The sequence below is a fragment of the Pogonomyrmex barbatus genome, unplaced genomic scaffold (genome assembly GCF_055798465.1).
Source record: "Pogonomyrmex barbatus isolate J1 unplaced genomic scaffold, ASM5579846v1 scaffold5, whole genome shotgun sequence".
NCBI classification, from domain to species: Eukaryota; Metazoa; Arthropoda; class Insecta; order Hymenoptera; family Formicidae; genus Pogonomyrmex; species Pogonomyrmex barbatus.
In genome coordinates this window covers 5,286,398-5,311,030 of record NW_028297149.1, presented here as the reverse complement: position 1 = coordinate 5,311,030, position 24,633 = coordinate 5,286,398, and the positions used below count along the sequence as shown (strand labels likewise).

The 24,633-nt window shown below is 29.6% G+C and overlaps 3 protein-coding genes and 6 pseudogenes across 6 annotated transcripts; 3 read left to right on the top strand and 6 right to left on the bottom strand.

The window, feature by feature from the left end:
* Positions 1–244: 244 nt before the first annotated feature.
* Positions 245–2,217, bottom strand: LOC148935397 (small ribosomal subunit protein uS11A-like). Its single transcript, XM_089081967.1, has 4 exons — positions 2,016–2,217; positions 1,587–1,738; positions 1,302–1,389; positions 245–522 (listed from the first exon to the last, which is right to left on the bottom strand). The coding sequence occupies exons 2-4, from the start codon at positions 1,733–1,735 to the stop codon at positions 304–306; spliced, it is 456 nt and encodes a 151-aa protein (XP_088938093.1). The 5' UTR covers positions 1,736–1,738; positions 2,016–2,217; the 3' UTR covers positions 245–303.
* A 153-nt stretch (positions 2,218–2,370) lies between these two features.
* Positions 2,371–5,722, bottom strand: LOC148935396 (double-strand break repair protein MRE11-like; annotated as a pseudogene).
* On the top strand, positions 5,673–8,130 carry LOC148935395 (dynactin subunit 4-like; annotated as a pseudogene).
* A 251-nt stretch (positions 8,131–8,381) lies between these two features.
* LOC148935394 (small ribosomal subunit protein uS11A-like) lies at positions 8,382–10,345 on the bottom strand. The gene is made up of 4 exons (XM_089081969.1): positions 10,134–10,345; positions 9,705–9,856; positions 9,420–9,507; positions 8,382–8,660 (listed from the first exon to the last, which is right to left on the bottom strand). The coding sequence occupies exons 2-4, from the start codon at positions 9,851–9,853 to the stop codon at positions 8,442–8,444; spliced, it is 456 nt and encodes a 151-aa protein (XP_088938095.1). The 5' UTR covers positions 9,854–9,856; positions 10,134–10,345; the 3' UTR covers positions 8,382–8,441.
* A 143-nt stretch (positions 10,346–10,488) lies between these two features.
* LOC148935393 (double-strand break repair protein MRE11-like) lies at positions 10,489–13,842 on the bottom strand (annotated as a pseudogene).
* Positions 13,793–16,250, top strand: LOC148935392 (dynactin subunit 4-like; annotated as a pseudogene). Its single transcript, XR_016140465.1, has 9 exons — positions 13,793–13,921; positions 14,073–14,143; positions 14,226–14,432; positions 14,520–14,660; positions 14,743–14,914; positions 15,028–15,213; positions 15,323–15,510; positions 15,592–15,782; positions 15,864–16,250. The product of XR_016140465.1 is annotated as a dynactin subunit 4-like (transcript).
* Positions 16,251–16,501: 251 nt separating this feature from the next.
* LOC148935391 (small ribosomal subunit protein uS11A-like) lies at positions 16,502–18,488 on the bottom strand. Its single transcript, XM_089081966.1, has 4 exons — positions 18,288–18,488; positions 17,859–18,010; positions 17,574–17,661; positions 16,502–16,780 (listed from the first exon to the last, which is right to left on the bottom strand). The coding sequence occupies exons 2-4, from the start codon at positions 18,005–18,007 to the stop codon at positions 16,562–16,564; spliced, it is 456 nt and encodes a 151-aa protein (XP_088938092.1). The 5' UTR covers positions 18,008–18,010; positions 18,288–18,488; the 3' UTR covers positions 16,502–16,561.
* Positions 18,489–18,642: 154 nt separating this feature from the next.
* Positions 18,643–21,994, bottom strand: LOC148935390 (double-strand break repair protein MRE11-like; annotated as a pseudogene). Its single transcript, XR_016140459.1, has 11 exons — positions 21,854–21,994; positions 21,583–21,754; positions 20,874–21,276; positions 20,599–20,808; positions 20,254–20,506; positions 20,020–20,101; positions 19,775–19,919; positions 19,534–19,690; positions 19,325–19,451; positions 18,998–19,234; positions 18,643–18,919 (listed from the first exon to the last, which is right to left on the bottom strand). The product of XR_016140459.1 is annotated as a double-strand break repair protein MRE11-like (transcript).
* On the top strand, positions 21,945–24,402 carry LOC148935389 (dynactin subunit 4-like; annotated as a pseudogene). Its single transcript, XR_016140462.1, has 9 exons — positions 21,945–22,073; positions 22,225–22,295; positions 22,378–22,584; positions 22,672–22,812; positions 22,895–23,066; positions 23,180–23,365; positions 23,475–23,662; positions 23,744–23,934; positions 24,016–24,402. The product of XR_016140462.1 is annotated as a dynactin subunit 4-like (transcript).
* The last annotated feature ends 231 nt before the right edge of the window (positions 24,403–24,633 follow it).

The window sequence follows — 24,633 nt, the reverse complement described above, 5'->3', positions numbered from 1 at the left end:
AAGTTGTTAATCCATATACATACAAATTTTATATATTTTTTCAAAATTTCAATCAATCATTAATCATATTGTTCTATATTATATAATTAAAAAAATCGATTCTTACATTAAGAATATTTTCATGTATTCGTTATCACGCGAAATTGTTTCATAAGGATATTGTAATAAGTATATAAAGCATAGTTTTATAGAAATAATCTGTATAAAAAAAAAAATTGTGCAGTATTTCACAAGAAACACAATGTTTTTTTTTCTTTTAAATATTTATTGAAAGATAATAACAGAACATAGAATAAGAATAGTTTATAGCCTACGTCCACGACGACCTCCCTTCCTGCGAGTGGAATCCGATGGAATAGGAGTGACATCTTCAATACGACCAATTTTCATACTTGAACGAGCTAAAGCACGCAGAGCAGATTGCGCACCTGGTCCAGGAGTTTTTGTTTTATTGCCTCCTGTAGCTCTTAATTTGATATGCAGGGCTGTAATCCCTAGCGATTTACATTTTTCTGCTACATCCTGCAAAAGATAAAAGTGCAATTTATAATTAACATTTTAATATTATATTAAATACCTCTAATCAATATACAAAATATTTCTCGTAACTGGGTCATTTCGAGATCATTATCATTTTTTTTAAATGGAATGATATATTTTCATTAACATAATAACGTAGTTCATAAAAAAAATTCAATCATATAATATATATTTAACATCTTAGGCTAACATATCCTGTGATTGAATTTGTTCTTTTATGAACTGTATTATTATGTTAATGAAAATATACCATTCTATTAAAAAAAAATATTGATCCTGAAATTTCGTAAAATAATAATCATTAAAGAAAATTTCGATCATAATATTTGCTACTTTAAAATGAACAACTTCCTTTTGGTGTTTTTTCATATCATTAAAAATACCAGAGATATTCTAAATAATCCAGCTATAAGCAATATATACATAAAATAAATAAAATTAGTATATATATATATGTATATATATATATATATATATATATATATATAATATATAATGTTAAAATATTGTGAGTATATGTGTGCGATATGTGTGTGTACGTATAACATTGAATATACTGAATGTTTTCTTTTGCTCGAGAGGAAAGTACATGATACAAGTACATGTTCTCAATTATCAAAAGGAATTTGTTTTTCCATAAACATGAACGCTCCTTAGATTATGTTGATTTATCATCTAGGTGCTGCCTGGATGTGGATATCAATATATAAAGATACAATATTTATAATATAAATATAATAATTAAATCAAACAATATATACCTGAGCCGCAAGCATAGCAGCATAGGGAGAAGCTTCGTCACGGTCTGCTTTTACTTTCATGCCACCAGTAACTCTAGCGATTGTTTCTCTATAAAAATCAAACGTTGTATATCATAAGTTTATAGAATTAATACTAATAAAGTCTTAAATTTGTTCTTTTTAATTGAATTTTTTGCAACCGTTCATCTTTCTTTTTTTCTAATGTTAAGAGAAAAAGGAAAAAGATGAAACATGCAAAAAGTTCAGCTAGAAAGAATAGACCTCATGATTAAACATAACACAAACCTTCCTGATAAATCAGTAATGTGTACAAATGTATCATTGAAACTAGCGAAAATATGAGCAACTCCGAAAACAACTTCTCCTTCGCGAAGTTGAGGTCCAAGCGAGACCTGTACTTCTTCCTTCTGTACTTTTCCTCTTTTTGGCGGCATTTTCTAAAGTAACAAGATATAATTTCGATTATTAATTTGCAGCTCAATCGTCTCTATTTTCACTCTCCTACAAATCTGTATAAACAGTCTTAAAATAGATTTAAGGTTACGTTGCGGCAAGCACATGTGCACAAGCAAGAACGTATACTATCAGCATAACACTCACTTATGGTCTACCAGATATAAAACAATTTCCTAGCAGAAATTTATTTATAAATATTCAATTAACAAACCTGATTTAATATTTTTGTCAAATAAACGATATTTATTGCTAAATTACCTGCGAATTGTAATCACTACATTCTACCGTTTCAACGCGATTTACACAGGACTCGTAAAAGAACGTTTCCGGTAAGTGTCGGTCCACAATAGGTGATTTAAGCTTTAAGAAGCGAGAAATTGACCAATTATAATCGAATATGAAAGAATAATCGACTGATGATATGATTGGTCAATTTCTTCCGACTTAAAGATTAAATACTTATTGTGGATCGACACTAAGGCGATTTCACTGACTGTGAAACGCAATGGCCGCAATGCGCAGCTTAATAGGGAATTTAGCTATATAATTGAAGAGTACGGAATAATCAGAAAAACTTATTTTATAGGGATATAGGAATATATTGGCTTAAACCTTTTGACCGTTTTTAACGTAAAACTTTATATATTAAAATTATCTTCTACATACATTCATATTTTAATATATAAGAATACTTTTCATTAAATTTTATATGTATACAAAATAATGTTCATCTATGTATATAAAAAAGAATATAATCTACTTACTTTTGTATGTGTAGATACATACACATGCATATATATAGTTTTCTTATATTATAACATATATTATTCGGAATCACTTATTACAATATATTGATCACGAGTTTTCTTTGACTGCGCACTCCTAGAATTCTGTTTAAAAATATAAATGTAATCATCAAATACACAAATTAATGTACTCTAACAATATTTTTAGATAATTGTTTATACCAGCATTTTTATAATAGATGCATTCCCCCCTTCGTTAGATTTTTCTTTGCCTCCTCTAGATCCTCTGCCACCCCTTGAACCTCTGCCCCTATCCCTCTCTTTAGTCTTGGTCGATAATATTGAACTGAAATTATCTTCATCACTATCATTTTCAATTGTTACATCAGCATTATGAGAATGCTCTCCAATTCTAGAACTTATTTGCGATTGCTTCTTGGTTGTTAGGGCTTTTAGAACCTGCAAAGAGGTATATTCGTAAAAATCTTATATGCTACACACATATGTAAATATGAACATCATATACAAATCTCATATACAAATCATTACATTATCTTGCTCCTGTTGATCTTCAGAAAGTCTCTTATCGCGGAAATTTTTAATTTCTGCGCGAATATCTTCGGTTGTTTCAGTATTTTGTGCTCGAACGTATTCAATGGTTCTTTTCATTTGATCTCTAAGTAAACCCAAACAATTCAGATAAATTATGAGTTGAAATTCACGAGTATTAATTTTGAAAATAAATTATCACTAATTACCTTACAATATTCTTGAAGGCGTCTATATCGTTTCGTTCAACATCGAAGAGCTTCATTCAATTGCTGTTACAGTCAATATCGTTAATTTATCTTTATTTTCTTCCATATTAAAATATTTCTTAATTCCACTTGGCACTGTGCACCAATCCTGCCCTGCCTGCAAAAATAAAAAATCTCGAGAGTGTTAAAAGATGTCAAATCAAATCAAATTAATATTATATCACAAAAAGAATGTTTTTACATCTCCCTGGAATAATTCTGTAATATCGTCGATATCATCAATTCCATCACGAATGGCACGTTTTGCTTTCTCTCCGCTCTTTATTTTACGGAATAAAATCATGTCCATTGGATTAGCAACTTCATCACAGTATTTTTGTGCTAAACTAGAAGCATACATTTTTTGTTTTTAAAAATAAATTAAATAAGAATGAAGTACATACAGCAATATAAAATTATTATAAATTAAATATATTATTCTCAAACCTTAATGTGTCAAATTGTTCATTGTCGTCATTATAAAAGATTCTTAATCGAATTAATGGTTGCACCGGTTGATTAGGGTATCCTAGAATATGACATTTTTAAATTCACATTATATTATAAATAATAAAAGTATGAGAGAGAGAGAGAGAGAGAGAGAGAGAGAGAGAGAGAGAATATATACTTTTTAGAAATTTTAATTTTTTTAGAAAACTGTTTATAACATGATTAATTTACCTGTGAGCTGTTCAGCTACTCGAGGCATGAGCTCATCTTCAATATACTGATCTACATAATGACATATAGAATCTGCTATTGAGACACAATTCCCTTTATTTTAATGTCACGATCTTGAAGAATCATGTTATCAAAAATATATGGCCGAACACTTTTCAACTTTAAAGGCTTCATTTTGAAATGACTCTTATTAATTTTAAGGAGACCTACATGTTTAGGTTTCGATTCACCTTCACATAAAGAAGTAAGCAATAGAACTTCCTAAAATTTTATAATTATTGAGAAATTAACTGGAGAAGTTAACATTTATATTATCTATAATCTGTAAATTTCAGAAGAAACATAGTTTTACCTGGTTGGGAAATATAGTATCCACCTTCATTTAACTCAGCATCGAGCAATACGACATTCATGCTCGTGACCCCAAATAACTAAATTAAGAAATTTATGCAATCTATTTTCTGGAATATAAGCATAATCGCCATGCTTGACGCGATTTTGATGTAGAACAAATATGTTGAAAGTATCAATATCTTTCGGGCGTAATAAATCTACCTATCTTCAAAAATTATTGTTAATCACTGTAATCAAATATGAAAATATTCATGAAACAGATATACCTTCTCATCTCTGTATAGTCTGGATAATCTTTGATCATTAATATAACTCAAACCATAAAGTGCAACATGAGTATTATTTTTTTTCAAAATTATTGGTGAGACAACAATGCGAGTAAGATCTGTCCATTTGCCAAAGTAATTCACAAATCCAGTAGCTGACAGTACATCCATTGATTCAACGGTACCAAAACCTAACGGATAACAAATAAAATATAATTTGATATAAGGTATAATTAGAAACTTAATAAGAAAAAAGTTTATACTTTGGATCATCATGATTCCCATGGATGGTAAATACTGGCATTGAAACATTTAAATTAGGATCTTCACAATTCACATGCTTTTGTACGCAGTGTCGGAATATCACATCTGAATATCACTTAAGAATTGTAGTTTGCATTCTCTAAAAATATAATTAAAAAAATTATTTTGTATCCAAACACTACAAATGAGAATATATAAGAATATAAAAAGTTAAAAACAGAAAATTATCTTCAATCAATGAAAAAGTATATTCCTTAATATTTCTTAATTGTAAATTATAGATTCTTATGTATTAACTTGTTTTCTCTTGTTTATAATTTAACTTGTTATCTCTATTTTCTTGTTTCTTGTTCATTATGTCTGGAATCTTATATCCTTTTATCATATTACTTTTATATTAACTGTTACATTAGTTTAGTTTAATGCCAATTTAAATATAACTCACTTGGAACCTAGGCAATATTTTCGCAACAATTCAACACATCTGAATAATGTGGCTTGCGTTGGCTTAGTATCATGAAACAAATCGCCACCCAGCAAAATGAAGTCGACTTCATTATCCTGGCCATACTTCAGTATTTCTTCCAATGTAATAAAACTATCATCCGATTGTCCTCCTGTCAAGAAAAATTATCATGTTCATTGTGATATCGATTTTCAATCTAACGTCTCTCTCTTACTTGTAACAGCATTGTTGAAAAATTATGAAAACAAACCTCTCTTCTTATGGAGATTAAAACCAAGATGAATATCCGTAGCTACTAGAATTTTCATAGTTCACAGATTTTAAAATTCATTCATTTCAGTATGACATACTTAAATCATCCACATTGTATACGCTATTTATGCAACTGCGGTTCCTTAAAACCTATATCAAAGATATATTTTTGTCGACATTGCCTGATGATACGATGCGGCTACTGTGTTTGTCAGGAGGTGCGTTTTTTAAAGTGAATGAGTAAATCTGGAGTTCAATTGCATTAAAGGGATTTAGTTGGGACTACACTTGATTATTGAATTTGCTCTCGAAGTATTTTAATATGTGTGCAAAGTTCTTATGTTTCTGAAAGACGTCTTTTACGTTCAGGTCGACTCCCATTACTGCCCTAATTGTATGGAGAATTTGCACACATCAGAAGTGCGTCTTAAAAAGAACAAGTATGTTTACAATGTATTAGAATTAATTACTTCTTATTCTAAAGATGAAATTATGATGATAGTAATAATAACATATTTACAGATGCTCCAATTGTTTCGACTGTCCTTGTTGCTTTCAAACATTATGTACAAGAGCAGGATTAGCACTGAGCAGTGAGAACAGCAGCAACTGTGGCTGAAGGTGAAGAAAACAAGGATGTTAAAGCTACTCCCAAAAAAGTATATTATTTATTCTGTTCATTATGCCGATGGAGTTCTCGAGATGCAGGAATACCTGATCAATCCGTAGGTAAGAAAAGTATCATTGGTAATAAAAATATAAATAACAATTTTAAAATATTTTCCTAAAAAATATCTCTTGAATTTGTGCTCATAGTAACTGGAGGATGGCCCGAGCAGGAAAATCCACGTGTAACACGTATTAATGCTCTTATTGATTATCATAAGATATTGGCTTCTATAGAGAAACAACAGTGAAAGAAAGAAATTTCATCCAAAACGTTCTTTTATGCCAGCTGTAAGTTCAGTAAGAACTAATTATTTATTTGCTCTAAGATGTTTTTCGAATTATTTTCTAATTACTTTTGACTTGCCAATAGCAGACAATGTACAGTTTTACATTAGCACTAATTCGCAAGCGTACCGGTATACGTCCCATAAAACCACCAATGCAATCTCAATCATCTGCTCAATCAGTACCATCTGTTGCAAGCGAGGAAGTAGAGGAATTACCGGGAGATATATTTGCAGAATCTGCAGATATAACTAAAAGTAAGAAAGCTATTAAGCATGTAGCATAGATTTTGATACAAACATATATATAATTATATATTTTATTATAAATATATTATTAATATATTATTATAAATAATTTTGTGTAACAGTTACTACGTTGGAACAAAGATTACAGCATCCAGAGGTGCAAGTTGAGAAGATAAACGAATTACGCCCTCAGCACAGACAGATTTTAGTCAAACGATCACAACGTTGCAGAGTGTGTGTGAACATAATGTTAGCAAATCGGATCTCTGCCCCCAATTTACAAAATTCAAGATTTTTTTAGCTGCATTATAAGTATTACATTAAAGTATCAATCATTGATTAATTTAAGACTTAATCTTGACTTATATTTGTGCTTATGAAACTTTATGAAAATCAAAATTATTTTTTGTCTTTTAGTTATCATATTCCAGAAGTAAAGATCGTTACTCGTGAACCACTTCGACCAGGGAAATCAAGTGAATTGCTTCTTAAATTCTGCAATCCAACGCAGCATCAGACTCAAATAACTATTCTGCATTTAAATGCTTCGTTATCTATTTCATTTATTGATTGAAGAAAAAGACGCTAAACAGGAGGATGCACAAGTAATATATCGAATATTATAACATTTTTTATAAAACATTTTATGAAACATTAACATTTTAATATTTTGATTATAATTATAGGGAAGTGAATCTCCAAATTTGCTGCCATCTGCTGTACGGCAAGTACCTGTGACAGAAGATCCTAAACCAATAAAAATTATACCAAATGCAGATTTGATGCTGCCCCACAGCTCATTTATACTTCCACCAAGAGATGATGCTGCTGAATATGATGATACAAGTGATAATCATAATTTTCAAGATGATCCAAAGTATGTAGAATATAAGTGTACATGTTACGTAAAATTAATACATAGATAATATAGATTTTATTGTTTATGCAAATTTTTTAGGCTTGTATTATGGCGTAAAGGGAACAAAGCTGTAATACGTTTATACGTAATTCCGCACGATGCTAACAAAAATAATGAAAATCCAATTACAGTTGGATTTGTCATGCAACATGGATACGTAAATACCATTGCAGCATTGGAACATAAATTACCACAAAAGGTAGATGTAAAAGTGAAGTTATATCTTAATGTTGGTCAATTAATTCGTAAAGTATAATTTGTTTCAATTTGGGATTACAGAGATACAGAATACTCTGTACATGAATGCTTTATAATTTTTCGCTTATATAATAACTCATGAAATTATAATATTAAGGACGTTTAAATATTTATAATTCAATGTATTATCTTATAGTATATTTATCGGCACTAAAAACATAAAGCGTATGATGCAAGTTGTTAATCCATATACATACAAATTTTATATATTTTTTCAAAATTTCAATCAATCATTAATCATATTGTTCTATATTATATAATTAAAAAAATCGATTCTTACATTAAGAATATTTTCATGTATTCGTTATCACGCGAAATTGTTTCATAAGGATATTGTAATAAGTATATAAAGCATAGTTTTATAGAAATAATCTGTATAAAAAAAAAAAATTGTGCAGTATTTCACAAGAAACACAATGTTTTTTTTTTCTTTTAAATATTTATTGAAAGATAATAACAGAACATAGAATAAGAATAGTTTATAGCCTACGTCCACGACGACCTCCCTTCCTGCGAGTGGAATCCGATGGAATAGGAGTAACATCTTCAATACGACCAATTTTCATACTTGAACGAGCTAAAGCACGCAGAGCAGATTGCGCACCTGGTCCAGGAGTTTTTGTTTTATTGCCTCCTGTAGCTCTTAATTTGATATGCAGGGCTGTAATCCCTAGCGATTTACATTTTTCTGCTACATCCTGCAAAAGATAAAAGTGCAATTTATAATTAACATTTTAATATTATATTAAATACCTCTAATCAATATACAAAATATTTCTCGTAACTGGGTCATTTCGAGATCATTATCATTTTTTTTAAATGGAATGATATATTTTCATTAACATAATAACGTAGTTCATAAAAAAAATTCAATCATATAATATATATTTAACATCTTAGACTAACATATCCTGTGATTGAATTTGTTCTTTTATGAACTGTATTATTATGTTAATGAAAATATACCATTCTATTAAAAAAAAATATTGATCCTGAAATTTCGTAAAATAATAATCATTAAAGAAAATTTCGATCATAATATTTGCTACTTTAAAATGAACAACTTCCTTTTGGTGTTTTTTCATATCATTAAAAATACCAGAGATATTCTAAATAATCCAGCTATAAGCAATATATACATAAAATAAATAAAATTAGTATATATATATATATATATATATATAATATATAATGTTAAAATATTGTGAGTATATGTGTGCGATATGTGTGTGTACGTATAACATTGAATATACTGAATGTTTTCTTTTGCTCGAGAGGAAAGTACATGATACAAGTACATGTTCTCAATTATCAAAAGGAATTTGTTTTTCCATAAACATGAACGCTCCTTAGATTATGTTGATTTATCATCTAGGTGCTGCCTGGATGTGGATATCAATATATAAAGATACAATATTTATAATATAAATATAATAATTAAATCAAACAATATATACCTGAGCCGCAAGCATAGCAGCATAGGGAGAAGCTTCGTCACGGTCTGCTTTTACTTTCATGCCACCAGTAACTCTAGCGATTGTTTCTCTATAAAAATCAAACGTTGTATATCATAAGTTTATAGAATTAATACTAATAAAGTCTTAAATTTGTTCTTTTTAATTGAATTTTTTGCAACCGTTCATCTTTCTTTTTTTCTAATGTTAAGAGAAAAAGGAAAAAGATGAAACATGCAAAAAGTTCAGCTAGAAAGAATAGACCTCATGATTAAACATAACACAAACCTTCCTGATAAATCAGTAATGTGTACAAATGTATCATTGAAACTAGCGAAAATATGAGCAACTCCGAAAACAACTTCTCCTTCGCGAAGTTGAGGTCCAAGCGAGACCTGTACTTCTTCCTTCTGTACTTTTCCTCTTTTTGGCGGCATTTTCTAAAGTAACAAGATATAATTTCGATTATTAATTTGCAGCTCAATCGTCTCTATTTTCACTCTCCTACAAATCTGTATAAACAGTCTTAAAATAGATTTAAGGTTACGTTGCGGCAAGCACATGTGCACAAGCAAGAACGTATACTATCAGCATAACACTCACTTATGGTCTACCAGATATAAAACAATTTCCTAGCAGAAATTTATTTATAAATATTCAATTAACAAACCTGATTTAATATTTTTGTCAAATAAACGATATTTATTGCTAAATTACCTGCGAATTGTAATCACTACATTCTACCGTTTCAACGCGATTTACACAGGACTCGTAAAAGAACGTTTCCGGTAAGTGTCGGTCCACAATAGGTGATTTAAGCTTTAAGAAGCGAGAAATTGACCAATTATAATCGAATATGAAAGAATAATCGACTGATGATATGATTGGTCAATTTCTTCCGACTTAAAGATTAAATACTTATTGTGGATCGACACTAAGGCGATTTCACTGACTGTGAAACGCAATGGCCGCAATGCGCAGCTTAATAGGGAATTTAGCTATATAATTGAAGAGTACGGAATAATCAGAAAAACTTATTTTATAGGGATATAGGAATATATTGGCTTAAACCTTTTGACCGTTTTTAACGTAAAACTTTATATATTAAAATTATCTTCTACATACATTCATATTTTAATATATAAGAATACTTTTCATTAAATTTTATATGTATACAAAATAATGTTCATCTATGTATATAAAAAAGAATATAATCTACTTACTTTTGTATGTGTAGATACATACACATGCATATATATAGTTTTCTTATATTATAACATATATTATTCGGAATCACTTATTACAATATATTGATCACGAGTTTTCTTTGACTGCGCACTCCTAGAATTCTGTTTAAAAATATAAATGTAATCATCAAATACACAAATTAATGTACTCTAACAATATTTTTAGATAATTGTTTATACCAGCATTTTTATAATAGATGCATTCCCCCCTTCGTTAGATTTTTCTTTGCCTCCTCTAGATCCTCTGCCACCCCTTGAACCTCTGCCCCTATCCCTCTCTTTAGTCTTGGTCGATAATATTGAACTGAAATTATCTTCATCACTATCATTTTCAATTGTTACATCAGCATTATGAGAATGCTCTCCAATTCTAGAACTTATTTGCGATTGCTTCTTGGTTGTTAGGGCTTTTAGAACCTGCAAAGAGGTATATTCGTAAAAATCTTATATGCTACACACATATGTAAATATGAACATCATATACAAATCTCATATACAAATCATTACATTATCTTGCTCCTGTTGATCTTCAGAAAGTCTCTTATCGCGGAAATTTTTAATTTCTGCGCGAATATCTTCGGTTGTTTCAGTATTTTGTGCTCGAACGTATTCAATGGTTCTTTTCATTTGATCTCTAAGTAAACCCAAACAATTCAGATAAATTATGAGTTGAAATTCACGAGTATTAATTTTGAAAATAAATTATCACTAATTACCTTACAATATTCTTGAAGGCGTCTATATCGTTTCGTTCAACATCGAAGAGCTTCATTCAATTGCTGTTACAGTCAATATCGTTAATTTATCTTTATTTTCTTCCATATTAAAATATTTCTTAATTCCACTTGGCACTGTGCACCAATCCTGCCCTGCCTGCAAAAATAAAAAATCTCGAGAGTGTTAAAAGATGTCAAATCAAATCAAATTAATATTATATCACAAAAAGAATGTTTTTACATCTCCCTGGAATAATTCTGTAATATCGTCGATATCATCAATTCCATCACGAATGGCACGTTTTGCTTTCTCTCCGCTCTTTATTTTACGGAATAAAATCATGTCCATTGGATTAGCAACTTCATCACAGTATTTTTGTGCTAAACTAGAAGCATACATTTTTTGTTTTTAAAAATAAATTAAATAAGAATGAAGTACATACAGCAATATAAAATTATTATAAATTAAATATATTATTCTCAAACCTTAATGTGTCAAATTGTTCATTGTCGTCATTATAAAAGATTCTTAATCGAATTAATGGTTGCACCGGTTGATTAGGGTATCCTAGAATATGACATTTTTAAATTCACATTATATTATAAATAATAAAAGTATGAGAGAGAGAGAGAGAGAGAGAGAGAGAGAGAGAGAGAGAGAATATATACTTTTTAGAAATTTTAATTTTTTTAGAAAACTGTTTATAACATGATTAATTTACCTGTGAGCTGTTCAGCTACTCGAGGCATGAGCTCATCTTCAATATACTGATCTACATAATGACATATAGAATCTGCTATTGAGACACAATTCCCTTTATTTTAATGTCACGATCTTGAAGAATCATGTTATCAAAAATATATGGCCGAACACTTTTCAACTTTAAAGGCTTCATTTTGAAATGACTCTTATTAATTTTAAGGAGACCTACATGTTTAGGTTTCGATTCACCTTCACATAAAGAAGTAAGCAATAGAACTTCCTAAAATTTTATAATTATTGAGAAATTAACTGGAGAAGTTAACATTTATATTATCTATAATCTGTAAATTTCAGAAGAAACATAGTTTTACCTGGTTGGGAAATATAGTATCCACCTTCATTTAACTCAGCATCGAGCAATACGACATTCATGCTCGTGACCCCAAATAACTAAATTAAGAAATTTATGCAATCTATTTTCTGGAATATAAGCATAATCGCCATGCTTGACGCGATTTTGATGTAGAACAAATATGTTGAAAGTATCAATATCTTTCGGGCGTAATAAATCTACCTATCTTCAAAAATTATTGTTAATCACTGTAATCAAATATGAAAATATTCATGAAACAGATATACCTTCTCATCTCTGTATAGTCTGGATAATCTTTGATCATTAATATAACTCAAACCATAAAGTGCAACATGAGTATTATTTTTTTTCAAAATTATTGGTGAGACAACAATGCGAGTAAGATCTGTCCATTTGCCAAAGTAATTCACAAATCCAGTAGCTGACAGTACATCCATTGATTCAACGGTACCAAAACCTAACGGATAACAAATAAAATATAATTTGATATAAGGTATAATTAGAAACTTAATAAGAAAAAAGTTTATACTTTGGATCATCATGATTCCCATGGATGGTAAATACTGGCATTGAAACATTTAAATTAGGATCTTCACAATTCACATGCTTTTGTACGCAGTGTCGGAATATCACATCTGAATATCACTTAAGAATTGTAGTTTGCATTCTCTAAAAATATAATTAAAAAAATTATTTTGTATCCAAACACTACAAATGAGAATATATAAGAATATAAAAAGTTAAAAACAGAAAATTATCTTCAATCAATGAAAAAGTATATTCCTTAATATTTCTTAATTGTAAATTATAGATTCTTATGTATTAACTTGTTTTCTCTTGTTTATAATTTAACTTGTTATCTCTATTTTCTTGTTTCTTGTTCATTATGTCTGGAATCTTATATCCTTTTATCATATTACTTTTATATTAACTGTTACATTAGTTTAGTTTAATGCCAATTTAAATATAACTCACTTGGAACCTAGGCAATATTTTCGCAACAATTCAACACATCTGAATAATGTGGCTTGCGTTGGCTTAGTATCATGAAACAAATCGCCACCCAGCAAAATGAAGTCGACTTCATTATCCTGGCCATACTTCAGTATTTCTTCCAATGTAATAAAACTATCATCCGATTGTCCTCCTGTCAAGAAAAATTATCATGTTCATTGTGATATCGATTTTCAATCTAACGTCTCTCTCTTACTTGTAACAGCATTGTTGAAAAATTATGAAAACAAACCTCTCTTCTTATGGAGATTAAAACCAAGATGAATATCCGTAGCTACTAGAATTTTCATAGTTCACAGATTTTAAAATTCATTCATTTCAGTATGACATACTTAAATCATCCACATTGTATACGCTATTTATGCAACTGCGGTTCCTTAAAACCTATATCAAAGATATATTTTTGTCGACATTGCCTGATGATACGATGCGGCTACTGTGTTTGTCAGGAGGTGCGTTTTTTAAAGTGAATGAGTAAATCTGGAGTTCAATTGCATTAAAGGGATTTAGTTGGGACTACACTTGATTATTGAATTTGCTCTCGAAGTATTTTAATATGTGTGCAAAGTTCTTATGTTTCTGAAAGACGTCTTTTACGTTCAGGTCGACTCCCATTACTGCCCTAATTGTATGGAGAATTTGCACACATCAGAAGTGCGTCTTAAAAAGAACAAGTATGTTTACAATGTATTAGAATTAATTACTTCTTATTCTAAAGATGAAATTATGATGATAGTAATAATAACATATTTACAGATGCTCCAATTGTTTCGACTGTCCTTGTTGCTTTCAAACATTATGTACAAGAGCAGGATTAGCACTGAGCAGTGAGAACAGCAGCAACTGTGGCTGAAGGTGAAGAAAACAAGGATGTTAAAGCTACTCCCAAAAAAGTATATTATTTATTCTGTTCATTATGCCGATGGAGTTCTCGAGATGCAGGAATACCTGATCAATCCGTAGGTAAGAAAAGTATCATTGGTAATAAAAATATAAATAACAATTTTAAAATATTTTCCTAAAAAATATCTCTTGAATTTGTGCTCATAGTAACTGGAGGATGGCCCGAGCAGGAAAATCCACGTGTAACACGTATTAATGCTCTTATTGATTATCATAAGATATTGGCTTCTATAGAGAAACAACAGTGAAAGAAAGAAATTTCATCCAAAACGTTCTTTTATGCCAGCTGTAAGTTCAGTAAGAACTAATTATTTATTTGCTCTAAGATGTTTTTCGAATTATTTTCTAATTACTTTTGACTTGCCAATAGCAGACAATGTACAGTTTTACATTAGCACTAATTCGCAAGCGTACCGGTATACGTCCCATAAAACCACCAATGCAATCTCAATCATCTGCTCAATCAGTACCATCTGTTGCAAGCGAGGAAGTAGAGGAATTACCGGGAGATATATTTGCAGAATCTGCAGATATAACTAAAAGTAAGAAAGCTATTAAGCATGTAGCATAGATTTTGATACAAACATATATATAATTATATATTTTATTATAAATATATTATTAATATATTATTATAAATAATTTTGTATAACAGTTACTACGTTGGAACAAAGATTACAGCATCCAGAGGTGCAAGTTGAGAAGATAAACGAATTACGCCCTCAGCACAGACAGATTTTAGTCAAACGATCACAACGTTGCAGAGTGTGTGTGAACATAATGTTAGCAAATCGGATCTCTGCCCCCAATCTACAAAATTCAAGATTTTTTTAGCTGCATTATAAGTATTACATTAAAGTATCAATTATTGATTAATTTAAGACTTAATCTTGACTTATATTTGTGCTTATGAAACTTTATGAAAATCAAAATTATTTTTTGTCTTTTAGTTATCATATTCCAGAAGTAAAGATCGTTACTCGTGAACCACTTCGACCAGGGAAATCAAGTGAATTGCTTCTTAAATTCTGCAATCCAACGCAGCATCAGACTCAAATAACTATTCTGCATTTAAATGCTTCGTTATCTATTTCATTTATTGATTGAAGAAAAAGACGCTAAACAGGAGGATGCACAAGTAATATATCGAATATTATAACATTTTTTATAAAACATTTTATGAAACATTAACATTTTAATATTTTGATTATAATTATAGGGAAGTGAATCTCCAAATTTGCTGCCATCTGCTGTACGGCAAGTACCTGTGACAGAAGATCCTAAACCAATAAAAATTATACCAAATGCAGATTTGATGCTGCCCCACAGCTCATTTATACTTCCACCAAGAGATGATGCTGCTGAATATGATGATACAAGTGATAATCATAATTTTCAAGATGATCCAAAGTATGTAGAATATAAGTGTACATGTTACGTAAAATTAATACATAGATAATATAGATTTTATTGTTTATGCAAATTTTTTAGGCTTGTATTATGGCGTAAAGGGAACAAAGCTGTAATACGTTTATACGTAATTCCGCACGATGCTAACAAAAATAATGAAAATCCAATTACAGTTGGATTTGTCATGCAACATGGATACGTAAATACCATTGCAGCATTGGAACATAAATTACCACAAAAGGTAGATGTAAAAGTGAAGTTATATCTTAATGTTGGTCAATTAATTCGTAAAGTATAATTTGTTTCAATTTGGGATTACAGAGATACAGAATACTCTGTACATGAATGCTTTATAATTTTTCGCTTATATAATAACTCATGAAATTATAATATTAAGGACGTTTAAATATTTATAATTCAATGTATTATCTTATAGTATATTTATCGGCACTAAAAACATAAAGCGTATGATGCAAGTTGTTAATCCATATACATACAAATTTTATATATTTTTTCAAAATTTCAATCAATCATTAATCATATTGTTCTATATTATATAATTAAAAAAATCGATTCTTACATTAAGAATATTTTCATGTATTCGTTATCACGCGAAATTGTTTCATAAGGATATTGTAATAAGTATATAAAGCATAGTTTTATAGAAATAATCTGTATAAAAAAAAAAAATTGTGCAGTATTTCACAAGAAACACAATGTTTTTTTTTTCTTTTAAATATTTATTGAAAGATAATAACAGAACATAGAATAAGAATAGTTTATAGCCTACGTCCACGACGACCTCCCTTCCTGCGAGTGGAATCCGATGGAATAGGAGTGACATCTTCAATACGACCAATTTTCATACTTGAACGAGCTAAAGCACGCAGAGCAGATTGCGCACCTGGTCCAGGAGTTTTTGTTTTATTGCCTCCTGTAGCTCTTAATTTGATATGCAGGGCTGTAATCCCTAGCGATTTACATTTTTCTGCTACATCCTGCAAAAGATAAAAGTGCAATTTATAATTAACATTTTAATATTATATTAAATACCTCTAATCAATATACAAAATATTTCTCGTAACTGGGTCATTTCGAGATCATTATCATTTTTTTTAAATGGAATGATATATTTTCATTAACATAATAACGTAGTTCATAAAAAAAATTCAATCATATAATATATATTTAACATCTTAGGCTAACATATCCTGTGATTGAATTTGTTCTTTTATGAACTGTATTATTATGTTAATGAAAATATACCATTCTATTAAAAAAAAATATTGATCCTGAAATTTCGTAAAATAATAATCATTAAAGAAAATTTCGATCATAATATTTGCTACTTTAAAATGAACAACTTCCTTTTGGTGTTTTTTCATATCATTAAAAATACCAGAGATATTCTAAATAATCCAGCTATAAGCAATATATACATAAAATAAATAAAATTAGTATATATATATATGTATATATATATATATATATATATATATATATATATATATATATATAATATATAATGTTAAAATATTGTGAGTATATGTGTGCGATATGTGTGTGTACGTATAACATTGAATATACTGAATGTTTTCTTTTGCTCGAGAGGAAAGTACATGATACAAGTACATGTTCTCAATTATCAAAAGGAATTTGTTTTTCCATAAACATGAACGCTCCTTAGATTATGTTGATTTATCATCTAGGTGCTGCCTGGATGTGGATATCAATATATAAAGATACAATATTTATAATATAAATATAATAATTAAATCAAACAATATATACCTGAGCCGCAAGCATAGCAGCATAGGGAGAAGCTTCGTCACGGTCTGCTTTTACTTTCATGCCACCAGTAACTCTAGCGATTGTTTCTCTATAAAAATCAAACGTTGTATATCATAAGTTTATAGAATTAATACTAATAAAGTCTTAAATTTGTTCTTTTTAATTGAATTTTTTGCAACCGTTCATCTTTCTTTTTTTCTAATGTTAAGAGAAAAAGGAAAAAGATGAAACATGCAAAAAGTTCAGCTAGAAAGAATAGACCTCATGATTAAACATAACACAAACCTTCCTGATAAATCAGTAATGTGTACAAATGTATCATTGAAACTAGCGAAAATATGAGCAACTCCGAAAACAACTTCTCCTTCGCGAAGTTGAGGTCCAAGCGAGACCTGTACTTCTTCCTTCTGTACTTTTCCTCTTTTTGGCGGCATTTTCTAAAGTAACAAGATATAATTTCGATTATTAATTTGCAGCTCAATCGTCTCTATTTTCACTCTCCTACAAATCTGTATAAACAGTCTTAAAATAGATTTAAGGTTACGTTGCGGCAAGCACGTGTGCACAAGCAAGAACGTATACTATCAGCATAACACTCACTTATGGTCTACCAGATATAAAACAATTTCCTAGCAGAAATTTATTTATAAATATTCAATTAACAAACCTGATTTAATATTTTTGTCAAATAAACGATATTTATTGCTAAATTACCTGCGAATTGTAATCACTACATTCTACCGTTTCAACGCGATTTACACAGGACTCGTAAAAGAACGTTTCCGGTAAGTGTCGGTCCACAATAGGTGATTTAAGCTTTAAGAAGCGAGAAATTGACCAATTATAATCGAATATGAAAGAATAATCGACTGATGATATGATTGGTCAATTTCTTCCGACTTAAAGATTAAATACTTATTGTGGATCGACACTAAGGCGATTTCACTGACTGTGAAACGCAATGGCCGCAATGCGCAGCTTAATAGGGAATTTAGCTATATAATTGAAGAGTACGGAATAATCAGAAAAACTTATTTTATAGGGATATAGGAATATATTGGCTTAAACCTTTTGACCGTTTTTAACGTAAAACTTTATATATTAAAATTATCTTCTACATACATTCATATTTTAATATATAAGAATACTTTTCATTAAATTTTATATGTATACAAAATAATGTTCATCTATGTATATAAAAAAGGATATAATCTACTTACTTTTGTATGTGTAGATACATACACATGCATATATATAGTTTTCTTATATTATAACATATATTATTCGGAATCACTTATTACAATATATTGATCACGAGTTTTCTTTGACTGCGCACTCCTAGAATTCTGTTTAAAAATATAAATGTAATCATCAAATACACAAATTAATGTACTCTAACAATATTTTTAGATAATTGTTTATACCAGCATTTTTATAATAGATGCATTCCCCCCTTCGTTAGATTTTTCTTTGCCTCCTCTAGATCCTCTGCCACCCCTTGAACCTCTGCCCCTATCCCTCTCTTTAGTCTTGGTCGATAATATTGAACTGAAATTATCTTCATCACTATCATTTTCAATTGTTACATCAGCATTATGAGAATGCTCTCCAATTCTAGAACTTATTTGCGATTGCTTCTTGGTTGTTAGGGCTTTTAGAACCTGCAAAGAGGTATATTCGTAAAAATCTTATATGCTACACACATATGTAAATATGAACATCATATACAAATCTCATATACAAATCATTACATTATCTTGCTCCTGTTGATCTTCAGAAAGTCTCTTATCGCGGAAATTTTTAATTTCTGCGCGAATATCTTCGGTTGTTTCAGTATTTTGTGCTCGAACGTATTCAATGGTTCTTTTCATTTGATCTCTAAGTAAACCCAAACAATTCAGATAAATTATGAGTTGAAATTCACGAGTATTAATTTTGAAAATAAATTATCACTAATTACCTTACAATATTCTTGAAGGCGTCTATATCGTTTCGTTCAACATCGAAGAGCTTCATTCAATTGCTGTTACAGTCAATATCGTTAATTTATCTTTATTTTCTTCCATATTAAAATATTTCTTAATTCCACTTGGCACTGTGCACCAATCCTGCCCTGCCTGCAAAAATAAAAAATCTCGAGAGTGTTAAAAGATGTCAAATCAAATCAAATTAATATTATATCACAAAAAGAATGTTTTTACATCTCCCTGGAATAATTCTGTAATATCGTCGATATCATCAATTCCATCACGAATGGCACGTTTTGCTTTCTCTCCGCTCTTTATTTTACGGAATAAAATCATGTCCATTGGATTAGCAACTTCATCACAGTATTTTTGTGCTAAACTAGAAGCATACATTTTTTGTTTTTAAAAATAAATTAAATAAGAATGAAGTATATACAGCAATATAAAATTATTATAAATTAAATATATTATTCTCAAACCTTAATGTGTCAAATTGTTCATTGTCGTCATTATAAAAGATTCTTAATCGAATTAATGGTTGCACCGGTTGATTAGGGTATCCTAGAATATGACATTTTTAAATTCACATTATATTATAAATAATAAAAGTATGAGAGAGAGAGAGAGAGAGAGAGAGAGAGAGAGAGAGAGAATATATACTTTTTAGAAATTTTAATTTTTTTAGAAAACTGTTTATAACATGATTAATTTACCTGTGAGCTGTTCAGCTACTCGAGGCATGAGCTCATCTTCAATATACTGATCTACATAATGACATATAGAATCTGCTATTGAGACACAATTCCCTTTATTTTAATGTCACGATCTTGAAGAATCATGTTATCAAAAATATATGGCCGAACACTTTTCAACTTTAAAGGCTTCATTTTGAAATGACTCTTATTAATTTTAAGGAGACCTACATGTTTAGGTTTCGATTCACCTTCACATAAAGAAGTAAGCAATAGAACTTCCTAAAATTTTATAATTATTGAGAAATTAACTGGAGAAGTTAACATTTATATTATCTATAATCTGTAAATTTCAGAAGAAACATAGTTTTACCTGGTTGGGAAATATAGTATCCACCTTCATTTAACTCAGCATCGAGCAATACGACATTCATGCTCGTGACCCCAAATAACTAAATTAAGAAATTTATGCAATCTATTTTCTGGAATATAAGCATAATCGCCATGCTTGACGCGATTTTGATGTAGAACAAATATGTTGAAAGTATCAATATCTTTCGGGCGTAATAAATCTACCTATCTTCAAAAATTATTGTTAATCACTGTAATCAAATATGAAAATATTCATGAAACAGATATACCTTCTCATCTCTGTATAGTCTGGATAATCTTTGATCATTAATATAACTCAAACCATAAAGTGCAACATGAGTATTATTTTTTTTCAAAATTATTGGTGAGACAACAATGCGAGTAAGATCTGTCCATTTGCCAAAGTAATTCACAAATCCAGTAGCTGACAGTACATCCATTGATTCAACGGTACCAAAACCTAACGGATAACAAATAAAATATAATTTGATATAAGGTATAATTAGAAACTTAATAAGAAAAAAGTTTATACTTTGGATCATCATGATTCCCATGGATGGTAAATACTGGCATTGAAACATTTAAATTAGGATCTTCACAATTCACATGCTTTTGTACGCAGTGTCGGAATATCACATCTGAATATCACTTAAGAATTGTAGTTTGCATTCTCTAAAAATATAATTAAAAAAATTATTTTGTATCCAAACACTACAAATGAGAATATATAAGAATATAAAAAGTTAAAAACAGAAAATTATCTTCAATCAATGAAAAAGTATATTCCTTAATATTTCTTAATTGTAAATTATAGATTCTTATGTATTAACTTGTTTTCTCTTGTTTATAATTTAACTTGTTATCTCTATTTTCTTGTTTCTTGTTCATTATGTCTGGAATCTTATATCCTTTTATCATATTACTTTTATATTAACTGTTACATTAGTTTAGTTTAATGCCAATTTAAATATAACTCACTTGGAACCTAGGCAATATTTTCGCAACAATTCAACACATCTGAATAATGTGGCTTGCGTTGGCTTAGTATCATGAAACAAATCGCCACCCAGCAAAATGAAGTCGACTTCATTATCCTGGCCATACTTCAGTATTTCTTCCAATGTAATAAAACTATCATCCGATTGTCCTCCTGTCAAGAAAAATTATCATGTTCATTGTGATATCGATTTTCAATCTAACGTCTCTCTCTTACTTGTAACAGCATTGTTGAAAAATTATGAAAACAAACCTCTCTTCTTATGGAGATTAAAACCAAGATGAATATCCGTAGCTACTAGAATTTTCATAGTTCACAGATTTTAAAATTCATTCATTTCAGTATGACATACTTAAATCATCCACATTGTATACGCTATTTATGCAACTGCGGTTCCTTAAAACCTATATCAAAGATATATTTTTGTCGACATTGCCTGATGATACGATGCGGCTACTGTGTTTGTCAGGAGGTGCGTTTTTTAAAGTGAATGAGTAAATCTGGAGTTCAATTGCATTAAAGGGATTTAGTTGGGACTACACTTGATTATTGAATTTGCTCTCGAAGTATTTTAATATGTGTGCAAAGTTCTTATGTTTCTGAAAGACGTCTTTTACGTTCAGGTCGACTCCCATTACTGCCCTAATTGTATGGAGAATTTGCACACATCAGAAGTGCGTCTTAAAAAGAACAAGTATGTTTACAATGTATTAGAATTAATTACTTCTTATTCTAAAGATGAAATTATGATGATAGTAATAATAACATATTTACAGATGCTCCAATTGTTTCGACTGTCCTTGTTGCTTTCAAACATTATGTACAAGAGCAGGATTAGCACTGAGCAGTGAGAACAGCAGCAACTGTGGCTGAAGGTGAAGAAAACAAGGATGTTAAAGCTACTCCCAAAAAAGTATATTATTTATTCTGTTCATTATGCCGATGGAGTTCTCGAGATGCAGGAATACCTGATCAATCCGTAGGTAAGAAAAGTATCATTGGTAATAAAAATATAAATAACAATTTTAAAATATTTTCCTAAAAAATATCTCTTGAATTTGTGCTCATAGTAACTGGAGGATGGCCCGAGCAGGAAAATCCACGTGTAACACGTATTAATGCTCTTATTGATTATCATAAGATATTGGCTTCTATAGAGAAACAACAGTGAAAGAAAGAAATTTCATCCAAAACGTTCTTTTATGCCAGCTGTAAGTTCAGTAAGAACTAATTATTTATTTGCTCTAAGATGTTTTTCGAATTATTTTCTAATTACTTTTGACTTGCCAATAGCAGACAATGTACAGTTTTACATTAGCACTAATTCGCAAGCGTACCGGTATACGTCCCATAAAACCACCAATGCAATCTCAATCATCTGCTCAATCAGTACCATCTGTTGCAAGCGAGGAAGTAGAGGAATTACCGGGAGATATATTTGCAGAATCTGCAGATATAACTAAAAGTAAGAAAGCTATTAAGCATGTAGCATAGATTTTGATACAAACATATATATAATTATATATTTTATTATAAATATATTATTAATATATTATTATAAATAATTTTGTATAACAGTTACTACGTTGGAACAAAGATTACAGCATCCAGAGGTGCAAGTTGAGAAGATAAACGAATTACGCCCTCAGCACAGACAGATTTTAGTCAAACGATCACAACGTTGCAGAGTGTGTGTGAACATAATGTTAGCAAATCGGATCTCTGCCCCCAATCTACAAAATTCAAGATTTTTTTAGCTGCATTATAAGTATTACATTAAAGTATCAATTATTGATTAATTTAAGACTTAATCTTGACTTATATTTGTGCTTATGAAACTTTATGAAAATCAAAATTATTTTTTGTCTTTTAGTTATCATATTCCAGAAGTAAAGATCGTTACTCGTGAACCACTTCGACCAGGGAAATCAAGTGAATTGCTTCTTAAATTCTGCAATCCAACGCAGCATCAGACTCAAATAACTATTCTGCATTTAAATGCTTCGTTATCTATTTCATTTATTGATTGAAGAAAAAGACGCTAAACAGGAGGATGCACAAGTAATATATCGAATATTATAACATTTTTTATAAAACATTTTATGAAACATTAACATTTTAATATTTTGATTATAATTATAGGGAAGTGAATCTCCAAATTTGCTGCCATCTGCTGTACGGCAAGTACCTGTGACAGAAGATCCTAAACCAATAAAAATTATACCAAATGCAGATTTGATGCTGCCCCACAGCTCATTTATACTTCCACCAAGAGATGATGCTGCTGAATATGATGATACAAGTGATAATCATAATTTTCAAGATGATCCAAAGTATGTAGAATATAAGTGTACATGTTACGTAAAATTAATACATAGATAATATAGATTTTATTGTTTATGCAAATTTTTTAGGCTTGTATTATGGCGTAAAGGGAACAAAGCTGTAATACGTTTATACGTAATTCCGCACGATGCTAACAAAAATAATGAAAATCCAATTACAGTTGGATTTGTCATGCAACATGGATACGTAAATACCATTGCAGCATTGGAACATAAATTACCACAAAAGGTAGATGTAAAAGTGAAGTTATATCTTAATGTTGGTCAATTAATTCGTAAAGTATAATTTGTTTCAATTTGGGATTACAGAGATACAGAATACTCTGTACATGAATGCTTTATAATTTTTCGCTTATATAATAACTCATGAAATTATAATATTAAGGACGTTTAAATATTTATAATTCAATGTATTATCTTATAGTATATTTATCGGCACTAAAAACATAAAGCGTATGATGCAAGTTGTTAATCCATATACATACAAATTTTATATATTTTTTCAAAATTTCAATCAATCATTAATCATATTGTTCTATATTATATAATTAAAAAAATCGATTCTTACATTAAGAATATTTTCATGTATTCGTTATCACGCGAAATTGTTTCATAAGGATATTGTAATAAGTATATAAAGCATAGTTTTATAGAAATAATCTGTATAAAAAAAAAAAATTGTGCAGT

Excerpts from the sequence above, each read along its gene's own strand:
- LOC148935397 (XM_089081967.1), bottom strand. The coding sequence starts at position 1,735 with ATGCCGCCAAAAAGAGGAAAAGTACAGAAGGAAGAAGTACAGGTCTCG. Across the intron at positions 1,390-1,586 it reads ATTACTGATTTATCAGGAAG|AGAAACAATCGCTAGAGTTA; the intron begins GTTTGTGTTATG and ends TGATTTTTATAG. Across the intron at positions 523-1,301 it reads CTGCTATGCTTGCGGCTCAG|GATGTAGCAGAAAAATGTAA; the intron begins GTATATATTGTT and ends TATCTTTTGCAG.
- LOC148935394 (XM_089081969.1), bottom strand. The coding sequence starts at position 9,853 with ATGCCGCCAAAAAGAGGAAAAGTACAGAAGGAAGAAGTACAGGTCTCG. Across the intron at positions 9,508-9,704 it reads ATTACTGATTTATCAGGAAG|AGAAACAATCGCTAGAGTTA; the intron begins GTTTGTGTTATG and ends TGATTTTTATAG. Across the intron at positions 8,661-9,419 it reads CTGCTATGCTTGCGGCTCAG|GATGTAGCAGAAAAATGTAA; the intron begins GTATATATTGTT and ends TATCTTTTGCAG.
- LOC148935391 (XM_089081966.1), bottom strand. The coding sequence starts at position 18,007 with ATGCCGCCAAAAAGAGGAAAAGTACAGAAGGAAGAAGTACAGGTCTCG. Across the intron at positions 17,662-17,858 it reads ATTACTGATTTATCAGGAAG|AGAAACAATCGCTAGAGTTA; the intron begins GTTTGTGTTATG and ends TGATTTTTATAG. Across the intron at positions 16,781-17,573 it reads CTGCTATGCTTGCGGCTCAG|GATGTAGCAGAAAAATGTAA; the intron begins GTATATATTGTT and ends TATCTTTTGCAG.